At 41.9% G+C, this 12,078-nt stretch overlaps 1 protein-coding gene across 2 annotated transcripts in view; it reads right to left on the reverse strand.

Moving 5' to 3' along the window:
- Nucleotides 1-869: 869 nt before the first annotated feature.
- LOC102381287 (ATP-binding cassette sub-family G member 2-like) overlaps nucleotides 870-12,078 on the reverse strand; it is a 76,246-nt gene continuing 65,037 nt past the window's right edge. The window contains exons 10-16 of one of the 2 annotated variants that reach the window (XM_025197229.1): nucleotides 11,755-11,837; nucleotides 7,749-7,838; nucleotides 5,902-6,026; nucleotides 3,733-3,887; nucleotides 2,856-2,945; nucleotides 2,205-2,296; nucleotides 870-1,744 (exon numbers count right to left, since the gene is read on the reverse strand). In XM_025197229.1, coding sequence (XP_025053014.1) covers nucleotides 1,594-1,744; nucleotides 2,205-2,296; nucleotides 2,856-2,945; nucleotides 3,733-3,887; nucleotides 5,902-6,026; nucleotides 7,749-7,838; nucleotides 11,755-11,837 — 786 coding nt within the window. In that variant the 3' untranslated portion in view covers nucleotides 870-1,593. The remainder of the gene's footprint in view (nucleotides 1,745-2,204; nucleotides 2,297-2,855; nucleotides 2,946-3,732; nucleotides 3,888-5,901; nucleotides 6,027-7,748; nucleotides 7,839-11,754; nucleotides 11,838-12,078) is intronic. The other variant, XM_025197230.1, reaches the window with a different exon arrangement.

A 12,078-nucleotide genomic window follows, 5' to 3' on the forward strand; every position in this document is an offset into this window, starting at 1 on the left:
CCAATTCAGGGGCCAAATCATCAAATCCGAATCAAATCGAGAGACCCATAAAAACCTCTGAATTGATTCAGAGCATCTGAATTGATTTGGAAAAGATTTGGAAGGCAGTCTGGCAGGGAAACAGAAACTGAGAAGCTGGGGAAGACTGACATCTGTAGCTGGCCAGTGACTATGTTCCCTTTCTATCACAGTCCTCTCCCTGAGTTCCCTTCCAATCACAGTGCTCTGGGGGAGGGATGTAGAAACAACATACTGTACTTCACTTCATCCACCTCCTAGATACAAAACCTCATGGACTCAATATAGACATTGGATTTATGACACACTGTAACCTGCCTGACATCTGACTCCCCAGGTACCTCTCCACTTTTACCTGCTACATCCCCCCCTCCCCCCCAGCCTGTCTCTTACTCCTGCTGCCTCCAACCCTGCTCCCCCCCCCCCCCCCCCCCAGCCTGTCTCTTACTCCTGCTGCCTCAATTTACATTTTCACTGACTGGCTTTCTTGCCTTCATTGCATGCCAGCCTCTGGCTTCTTTACTATTCCTTCCATTTAGGAAGAGCACACACATCAACTACAGATGTTTCCTCAGCCTGACGAAGGGTTTTTAAAACCGAAAGCTTGCTAAGATGCATTTCTCCAACTATTCAGTTGGTCTAATAAAAGATATTAGATTGACCCAAAGCACCTTGTCTGCCTATGCCCTTAGACCAACATAGCTACAACCTACACCCCTTAACACATACATGACACAAGTTTTGCTTTCAGAACCTTGAGGTGCACTTTCCCAGAAACCCCTGCACCTATCTCCTTGAAACTTGGCAGACCTTATGCCCTCAGAAGGGGATACCATCCCTGCTGCTTTCATCCACATCTGCCAAAAAATGAGAAAGTTATAGGTATTTCAGTTATTCCCCATTATACTTTATGGCCAAATCACTGAATCTCTCCGAATCAGCACCAAATCTTTTGAAACTGATTTCGCAGAATGGATTTGGGACAGTGACCCGAATCTCCAAATCGAATCACTGTCCTCTGAATCAGCCGAATCTGAATTGAATACTTTCCTATTCGCACAGGCCTACTTCTTATGCCTTCTCCTGCCCATGACAAATATGAAACCGTGTAAACACCAGCCAAAATCTGGCCCTTGACAGATTTTATGACTACATGCTGCAATATGCAGAAAGGGAAATGGGAAATAGAGTCCTGTTTTCTTGTCAGCCTATTGCTCTGTACATACAAAATCAGAGAGGTCTTTACAACTCAGTAAGCATAGGATCATTTACTCTGCTGATGGAGACTGGATGTTGACAAATTCTAAGCAGGCTTTTTGGTCTCTTAGAAAAATTAATACTAGTTTATCATTTTCATACCCATAAGGAGAATTCAGGCTTGCAATAAATTTCAAGAAACTATATTATAATAAATATTTACTAATGCTGAAGAGTTTTTATTAACTTTGTTAAATTTTGAAGCAAAAAATATAAAGGAGTTTTATTAACAAAATAGTTGTGAGTTTTTTAACGAATCAACTTATTATGCTAGTAGAGAATAAGTATTACTGCTATGTATTTATTTTTGCTTTTGTTTTAAGAGAACTTCTTCATGAAGTGCAGTTTCAGATATGCAATTGTAAGGAAAATTATTGTCATGCATGCAAGGGCCACATGATTCTGCCATAGGCCCCAGGCAGTTGCCTCAACCCCTTGATTTTTCAAATATTCTTCTCCAGTACACCACCTACAAATAAATACAAACAAGAGTTTTATAAAAGATACCTTACAAAAGGCTATCTGCTATTTTATAAACCTTTAAACTGGAATTCCACAATGACAACAAAGACATTTTTGTACCAGTCAAGCTTCAGAAAAATACATGTAGACACTTTGAATGTGGAGACCTCTTAACTCGCATTCTCCAAGCATATACATTTTTCCTCATTTTATTGAATGAGTGAAATGCAAAATGTAATGGCATTTCCATATCGCTATGAATATCTTTACTATGTCTTTCACTGGTAACCTATGTAGCATGTTATCTCTGCAAACATAATGAAATACAATCATTTTTAAACAAAAAAATACTGTAAACACCTTTCTGTAGCTGATAAGTACATTCTAATCACAGTAATGTGAATAAACTTTGTAGTCTTATAAATGTTTCATGGGAAAATTCATTTTAATATAAAACAGATACTTACGATTGGCTGACCTGTGCATTCCCATCACTCCAACTTGTGTTAGTGCTACCAGCACAAAAATTGAGGCCAGTAAGTTCATTGATTTGCAAAGCCTTTTAAGATAAAATTAAAACATACATACACAAATGAATGACTGTTTGAAGGGATAACATTTGAAGGCAACTATTTGAAGGGATAACACAGGATTAGATTTATTTTTTAAAAAACAAATTTATTTCACAAAACATTATGATATCATTTACAGTTTCAAAGCACATCTACCTTTTCTAATACAGTAGCACAGCTGATTTGGTTGTAACAGGCTTCCCTAGTGCTACAGGCTGTGCTATACTGACCTGCTCTGTCTTCTGGGTAGGGAAGGAGAAGCCAGAGGGAGGGGAAGCCCAAAGCCTCCAAAGCTTCTGCAGCCAAAGCAACAAGGGGAACTGTGGTCAAGTGAGAGCCCAAGGACCATAATTTAACCCCTTGTGGGCTCCATGTAGCTCACTGGCTGAATTAAACTAAATAGGTCAGGTTATGTTTTTGATGTACTTAAACAATTTGACCTCTTCCACTTATCCACGAAACTTGAATTTATCTCTCTCCATCACAATGAGTTCTTTTTTGACAAAATATATTTAAATCCAATGCATAGCAAAATATAGCACTTACTGTCATTGCATATCGAGGAATACTGAAGTACTGGAGCCAGGAAAGCCAAGACATGATACTTGTAAGATTTACCAGCAACCCAGAAAAAATCTAGATTGTAAATAAACAGAATAAAAAATGTAAATCCTATTTCAAAGGAAGAAAATTACGTTCAATTTTTTATAGTCCCTTTTTTCATCCTTGACACGAGCTATTTAACAGAATTCACAGATTTCATTGGAATTTGACAGACCATGCTGTAAGCACTTCTCCTATGGTCTCAAACTTGTGACCTCTTGGACTGTTAACTGTACACCTTAGTGCCCATACCACCACAGCCCCCCATCTCTTATAGTAATCAAATATGTACAAACAACTGCCATTAGAACTAAATACCATACAAAAGTTCTGAGTCATATTATAATAATAGGGAATAATAAGTGGTCAGTGACTTGGGCCAGTACCTCAGCTGTGTCAGCTTTATCCTTGGCTCAGCTAAGGAGAATAAGGGATATGTGGCTGTATGCTACCTTTCTGTTCCCCCAGTCCTGAATCAACTAAGGGCAGCTCTAACCTAGGCTGGCTATACCAATCCCATAAGGAATGCAGCACTTGCTGAAGAGCAATAGGGCACAATCTACCATCTCTGGCATGGCCCTTCCTCTCTTTTTCCACATTATTATTGTATTTAGTGCTATTACTAGATACAAGTCCCTGTCCTGGAAGGTGTTCATAGTTAGGTCCAGCTTCCTTTACAGTATTTGTAGTGAGACAAATTGGAATATCATACAGCTAAATCCTTGATCTTTCCATAATTCAGATCCAGATTATCTATATCTCGCTCTGAACTTCACTGCCTCTTGAGCTTATATCTTTATAAATAAATAATGCTACTCACTATCATAAAGACAAATGCGATGGTCATGAGTAGATTTGCTATAGCCACCACGCTCTGTCCTGCTGCAATAGCTAGTGCCATTGAAGTGGCAGTGTATGACACCATCATAAGGGTAAACATCATTATAAAGAAGGCGTCTACTGTTGGCTTCAAACCTTAGAAATTAGAACAAGAGGAATGTCATTATAATTTTGTCAGACACCATAACTTTGGTGTATGCTTCCCTAAGATATAGATAGTTGGCCATATTTATAAGAATATATTTTGATGTAGAACAAGCAAATCTGCCTCTTCCTTTTTTTCCCCTGCCTCTTCTCCCCACCCAGGTAGATACCTGGGACCCTTGGCAGCAATGGCCAATAATCAGCGTGAGACTTCTTTTACAAATTCTGTGTGTTAGCAGCTGTGGCAGGGGTTCAGACTCCAAAGACAGGGAGACTGAGGAATGTATTTATAACTGTTATGGAGGGACTTAGCAGAATAGTAGGATGGAGGAAAAATATATCCTGAGATATCACCGACTGAAGTTTTCTGAACAAGCAGTAGCTCATACTCCACACAGCAGGTCACAAGCAATAATTGCCAAAAAAATATTTCATCCGTTTCCAACAGATGGATTTGTCATAATGCAGGGACCCCTAGTGGTTGAGGATTTAACAGAAATTACTAAATAATCTGTGTGAAAGGCAAGGTTTTCTTATATCTTTTGCTGCACAAACTACGTAGTTTGGATAAAGTTAGACATGCTTTTGAATACAAGTCATTCTTCCTTGGGTCTGAGGTCTGAAGAAAAATGTTTTGCAATTGCAAGTTTGTCTAACATTATTCCAAAATCATAGTGGGTGCATTTACATGTGCAATTACCCCAACAGAATAAACTCTGGTGCCGTTTGCACCGGAGTCAGCTGCTCCTGGGTGCAGCATTTACATGTGTGCCTGGGATCACAGCAATTTGAGCTGGAATGGGGCAGGCCCAGGTTGGCAGGGATCCCATGGGTAAGTCCTGGTCTCCAGCTGGCAGTGTTGGGCCTGGCTGGGGCACAAGGGTGCTACAATGTAGGGCTAACCAGCAGGCAGCCCACACTGCAGCACCCTTGAGCCCCAGCCAGGCCTGGTCACCATTTACATATGTATTTCAGTGCACTAAATGACTCTGCCATAGGATAGTACTTGTCCTAGACAGTACTATCCTACAGTGTAGTTAGTTAATTTACTGTGCCCCCATATGGGCGCATATGTAGATGGTGACGCTTTACTGGGGAGCTGGTTAGTCAGCTCCACAGTAAAGTGCACATGTAGATGCACCCAGTTCCAATAAAAAATATCACCCGAAGAAATCCTTGTCTCTCTCGTAATATCTGGATCATCACAACTACAACATGACTCTTGCACTATTAAATCAAATGTTTCTCAGCCACATAAATGACTCTTACTATATAGCCTGGTAGTGTCAGAATATCTCATATCCTCAAGGAGAAAGCTTCAGAATAAGTGATGATTTATTTTACTTTAAGCTCTAAAACAACCCAAAACATTTTGACTGACTGAATTCTTTCTCCATGAAAGCTTTTGAGATGACTTTCCTGAAATGTGTGATGAACATGGTATTTTAAGCTACATTAGTGGTCTGAAAAAGGATAGCTGCAGTTTTGGTGTCCTTTTTAAGAAGGGAAACTGCCACTTAAAAGAGTAGACTGATATCAGTTTCCAGAAGACTGAGGTCTTACATTAGGCTTTTCTTTCTCTAGGTATTCTTATTTTTATTCGTATTTTATGATGGAACGATTAAAAAAAAAATCACTGAAAGAAAAGAGAACGGCATGGAAGCCACTAATAGAACCATCAAAAAAGATGCTGAAACTCACGTTTCAGGGACAATACAGATGAAATATATTGCAAACTTCTATCTTGAAGATTTGCAGGTGTGCTCTGTCCAGCAATTTGCATTATAGGGCAAATAGCAACCTGCAGACATTCCACCCATTAAGAGAAACAGTGTCACAATGGTGTGTTACACATACAGAGGGAAAAGATGTAAGAAGGAAGATTTGACCTAACCTACCCCTTGGATACCAGAACTGATCGACAGGTGCTTAAGTGAATGTCCATTGTTTGTTATGATTCACTTTTCTTTTTAGTTTTAATGCAACTTTTGGATAGGGCACTTGCCTAACATGAAATAAACTATACAGGTGAAGATGATGCTTGGCATAGTCCTCATGGGTATTAGATCAGCCATTAATTTGGAGATGAAATATGCAGACACTCTGTAGTACCCACTGATATATTCATGTCTAGAACACAGAAATATATACAATATGTTACAGATTATGTCAGAGTAGCAAAACAATCAAACCATTTTAATATGAGCTAGATTTTGCTAAATCATGCATGCAGTTCTGAATGGAAAAATAGGCTATGTTGTGGCCAGTAAGCTGTGTCATAGTATTCATAGTAATTACATGTGTGAATGTACATGCATTTTTATGCACATAATTGTATGCACAGCACTCAGCATCATAAAGCATCAAATTCACTATAAAAGAAAGAGGTATGTTTATAGAAAAGGATAACTTTCTTGTGTCATAGCTCACAGTCCACCAATTCATTTCTAGCAGTGATATCTAGAAATCATTCCAAGAAAAGGAGCAGTAAAGGCATTTAGCTTGCAGCTGCCCCTCTCCCTTGCTCTCCGCAGCTTCCCCAGATTGGGAATCTGTCTGGGGGATGCGTGGAGAACAGACTGCCTCATATCTCCTGGCCCTTGGGGAATGGAGAGGCAGGACAAACACCTTACCCGCTCTCTGAACAGGGGACCTGGGCATTGACTTTTTTATTTATTTATTTTTATTTGATTTCAAAGCCAGAGCCTGCAACTTCATGCATGGAGCTGCTGGTGCAGGGGCCTGCAGGTGCTGCGCAAAGGAGAAACACCCATAGGCAGTAGAATTTGAAAGCTGGTGTCTGTAGCCCTGCATAAGTGGCTGTGGATGCAGGGCTTGAGTGCCGCACGGCACTTCAAATGCGATGCCTACAACCTGCCCCTGGAGTGGAAGGGACAGAGGGCAAAGCCCCTTGTTGAAGGAAGAGGTTGGGAGCTTTGACCTGCTGCTCCCTTCCCAAACTTGTCCAGGAGGGGAGAGAAAGGCTGAGAGAGAAGCATACAAACATTTGTTCTTGTGAGAGAAACTCTCAAGGAAGATCTTCCAGGTTACCAAGAAGAGCTGCTCCCAAAGAGGCATGTTCCCCCAGGGAAAAACTGAACAAACACTTACACGTTTGTCATTTCTACCAGGAGAACAGCGATTGTCCTGGTATAAATATAGGGCATTTCAGAGGTGCTTTAGTTCAAAAGCTCACTGCTGCCGTTTTCTCTGCACTGACATGCATTTCGCTGCTTATACAACTGCACGCGGCGCAGCACAGTATGCATCAGCTCACTTGCAGAACAGATTCAATTAATCAAGTCTACTCAGAAGCAGTGGATCTCTGGCACGTTGCTGAAGGAAAAGGTATGCGTATAAATGCCCGTAATGTCTATACATGCCATACAGTCCATAAAGTTCCAAGTATCTGATTAGGGAATAAGAGCAATTCCATCTGATTTTGGTATCAAACCATACACAGGTCTAATGATCTGAAGTGGACAGTTCATGAACCAAGTCTGAAAAAGCTTCTGGAGAAGCTCTTCTAGGTAACAACCTGGAAGATCTTCCTTGAGAGTTTCCCTCACAAGAACAAATGTTTGTATGCTTCTCTCCCGGTTTGATTGTAACTGCTGGTATTTATGGACAAAACCAATCACAAAAATCATGACAGGTTTGCAAACAATTCACATATAGGATAAAATAATTAATTTGCAATGAATATTAATTACTGTGAATAATTTGACCAATTTGATTAAGCATACCTAGATGACAATTTAGTAAGGCAACAAAAAGACCAACAAGGGTCAACAACAGAGTCAGTACCACTACAAGTAGGCAATGTCACCCATAACATAATGCTTTACTTACATAAATATCTTTTTTTCTACAACAAAAAGTTCAATAGCTGAAATACTGCTGAAACACTGGTTGGTGGTCATGAAGAACATTGCACCAACTCTAAGGAAAAATGAATATTAACAGTTATTGAATTAACTGCATAGAATATTTAAATTATTTGATAATATCCAAAACCTGTATATTATACTGTGTCTAAACCTTTCTATAGGATGACTGGAATCCATTGGTATGTGCTATGCTAACCTACAACTTCCGTAATTAAAACAAAAATTGTCTCTATTTCCTTATTTCTCAGAAGAACTTCTAAGAGTAGCTGCTTTCATAGTTTCATAGTTGTTAGGGTCAGAAGGGACCTGAGCAGATGATCAAGTCTGATCCCCTGCCATGGGCAGGAAAGAATGCTGGGGTCAAATAACCCCGGTTAGGTGATTATCTAGCCTCCGTTTGAAGACCTCCAGGGTAGGAGCAAGCACCACTTCCCTTGGAAGTTGATTCCAGATCCGAGGCGCCCTGACTGTGAAGTAGTGCCTCCTGATATCTAACCTGAATCTTCTCTCAGTCAACTTATGTCCGTTATTCCTTGTTACTCCCAGTATTGCTCAGGGGAACAGGGACTCTTCCATTGCATGCTGGTCCCCCTTGGCCAGTTTACAGATGGCCACTAGATCCCCTCTCAGCCTTCTCCTGTGGAGGCTGAACAGATTCAGGTCCCATAGCCTCCACTCATAGGGCCTGCCTTGCTGCCCCCTGATCATGAGAGTGGACCTCCTCTGGACCCTCTTGATGCTGTCCACATCCCTCCTTAAGCGCGGCACCCAGAACTGGACACAGTACTCCAACTGCGGCCTGACCAGTGTCATATAGAGGGGGAGGATCACCTTGGACCTGCTTATGATGCATCTGTGGATGCATGACAAGGTGCGGTTAGCCTTCCTGACCACGTCCCCACATTGGCAGCCCATGTTCATCTTGGAATCAATAATGACTCCAAGATCCTTTTCTGCCTCTGTGCTGACAAGAATGGAGTTCCCCAACCTGTAGGGGAACTGGTTCTTCCAGTCAGGGCGGCTACTGGTTCTTCCTCCCCAGGTGCAATACCTTGCACTTGTCAGTATTGAAACCCATGCTGTTCTTATCCACCCACCCTTGTAACCTGTCCAGATCTAGTTGCAGCCTGTCCCTCTCCTCTAGCGTACCAACTTCTCCCCACATCTTAGTGTCATCCGCGAATTTGAACAAGATGCTTTTCACCCCCTTGTCCAAGTCGCTGATGAGGATGTTGAACAGTGTGGGACTGAGCCCTAGTGAACCCCACTGCCCATATTCCTCCAGGTCAAAAATGGCCCGTCCACCACCACTCTCTGGGTGCGGCCCTCCAGCCAATTTGCGACCCATCTGACTGTGTAGGCATCGACACCACAGTTGCCTAATTTTTTGATAAGAATGGGGTGAGAGACAGTGTCAAAGGCCTTCCTAAAGTCCAGAAAGACTATGTCTACCGTGTAGTCCATCTTTCATATAAGATTTTCTTTTTTTCTTTTTTATTGCTTCCCGGCGCCACATTTACATGTGCGCCCAGGAACGCAGCACATTGGGCTGGGTCAGAGCACCCCGGCTGGCAGAGGGCCTGAGGAGTCAGTCTGCTAGCCTGGGGCTGCTCTGACCCAATTCAATGTGCTGCAGAGGGGCTGGTCAGGGCATGAGGGTGCTCCAGTATGGGGCTAGCCAGCAGGCAGCCCCCACACTGAAGTACCCTCATGCCTCAGCCAGCCACATCAGCTTCTACACGTGTGGTGCTGTGGAATTAATTAGCTTCCTGTGGCCTAATAAGGCTGCATGTGTAGGCACAAGATATTTACTATGGAGCTAATTAGTCTACTCGGCAGTAAACGTCTTGTGTAGATGTGCCCAGTGAAGTATAGTCTGATTCTGCTCTTCATGAAATTAAAGGTAAAAATCCTATTGAATTCAACAGGAGGAGGTCCTAATTCTGAAGAAAGCTTTTGAGCTATCTGAGTGCTGACTGCAATATTTATTATTGGAATGAGTGACAGCATTTTGGATGGACTCAAAAAACTGAAGATTCAACTGATTTACTTAGAGGTTTTTTAATCACCTTTAAATTGATACCAGCTATAGAAAAATTTAGTTTCCAAGATCTTTTTCAGAGAGTATGAGAAACTGAAAATGAGAAATAAATAGTAATTTTAGCAGTTCTATCTGCTAAAATTAAAGACCAAAATTTTCAAATTTGTATGTCAAATGTAGGGCTATAGTAGGCATTGGGTGCATAGGCACTTTACTGTGAAGTAATGTAGTTTACTGCTCAGTAAGCATGTGCATCTACACATGCACATGTTTACTATGCAGTAAACCTTGTAAATCATAAGTAAACTTGCTACCTGTAAATGCAAGTACCAAATTTACTTGCGATTACTAACTGCACAGTAGCACTCGTGTAGACACCTAGCCGGGAGCAAATTTGCTCCTGGTTAGCCAGCCACCAGGGGACAGGAGATTGCTCCCTGCCCTCAAGAACTGCCTGCTGCCGGGGTGGACTCCACTGGAGTCTGGGTGGGGACTACGTCCCCCTACCCCAGCAACAGGGAGCTCCAAGATCACAATCAGGGAACGGGCTGGGAGATTCTTATCTCCCAGTGCCAGCTCTGCAACCGCAAGGCAGGCAATGGAAGATCCTTATCTCCCAACCCAAGCTCCACAGCTAGGGGGCTTGAGCTGGGAGATCCTTATCTTACAGAGCTGAGCAGGAAACAGGCTCTCCAACCTCTACCCCATGATCAAGGTATGCAGTGATCGAGGCAGGGGGCTTGGAGAGAGTTGCAGATGTGCAGCAAATCCCAGAAGGGGACTTGCTGCTAGCTGCCCCACCAGTGGATCGGGGCAGGGGGATGGGACGTGCCCCTTCCCTTCAGCTTTTTCCAAGCCCCCTGCCCTGATCAGGGAGCTGGGGCTGGGAGCTCCCTGCTGCTGGGGCAGGAGGACACTGTCTCTGCCTCAGCCGCAGGCAGCCCTCCCCCCCACCTCCCAGGGGCAGGGAGTAAAGCCCCAGCCCTGGCCAGGAGACAACTGTTTCCTGGCCTGGTGCTCCCTGCCAGCCCCTGGGTTGGCATCCATGGGGAGACTAGAGCTCCCCTTGGTGGCAGCAGGGGCCCATGAGCAGCAAATCTGCTCCCCGTTTCTTAGATGTGTAGACACCTGCCTGAGAGCAATCCTCGTGAGTAAGCTGCTCCTGGATCTAATGCATGTGTAGACACACACCCACTTAAGAATGGGTAGATCACAAGAGCTACTAAGTATCCATAGCTTCCACTTGTATCCATTTCTGATAACTTTTCTATATAAAACTTTTATATCATTACTTCTGATGATAACTTTTATATAGGCACTTAATACACATTTAGATCTTTATTATGCAAACCTTGAAGCAGTTGAGTAACTTTGTGCTTGTGTCTGCCTGTATAAAGTTAAGCATATGTATAACATTTTTGCAGGATCTTCTAGCTTCAGGCAACAAGGGCCAAAAATGTTGGCCAAAACATTTTACATAAAGGGAGTCTTTGCAGACAATAGTTAATGGTTGCAATGGTTAATATTTAATTATGCATTTTAATACATTGTATACTTTTCAGTAATCTTGTACTGAAGACCTAGAATATTGTGTGGAATTATACTTTGCTACACAAATATCCCATGGACTACTTGTACAAGTTACTACACAGGATAAGTAAAGTTTACAGAACTGGCTCCTTAGGGCTTCATTCTACAATTAGTTGATGCAGGTGGAGGGATTTATACATAGAGTTTATGATAAGATTAAGGCTTATTTTGTAATTTACAGATTAGAGAGAGAGGTCTAATTTAAACTGATAGCTACAACTTTCCACAAAAGAGCAAAGTAGTTAATTTTTAGTCTAAAAAATTTTCAGTACCTGTAAAAAAAACAGCAGCAATGTTTTACCAAAGCTTTCAAGGTTTAGCTTTAAAATTGACTAACCTGTTTTGTATACCAGTAAAATCATTTTTCACTCCAAAGAAAATGGCACCTACCACAAGTCCTAGGAAAACTGTTACACAAAGCTTTAAAAAAAAGAAAGAAAAAAAGAAAGAAAGAAGAATTTCATATAACATACATTTGTATTTTAATGAACACTTCTTAAACGTTCAAAATTGCAAAATCTTTAAGAAATGTAGCTGGTAAATACAGACTGAACAGAAACATAAGAGATGAGAAAATGAAGGATAATAGCAGACAGCGAGAAGGCACCATGGCCACCCCCTGCCTGCAGAGCCCTGAGGGCAGCAAGGCTGGGTGGGGGAA

This window comes from Alligator sinensis, unplaced genomic scaffold (assembly GCF_000455745.1).
Source record: "Alligator sinensis unplaced genomic scaffold, ASM45574v1 scaffold125_1, whole genome shotgun sequence".
Classification (NCBI taxonomy): Eukaryota; Metazoa; Chordata; order Crocodylia; family Alligatoridae; genus Alligator; species Alligator sinensis.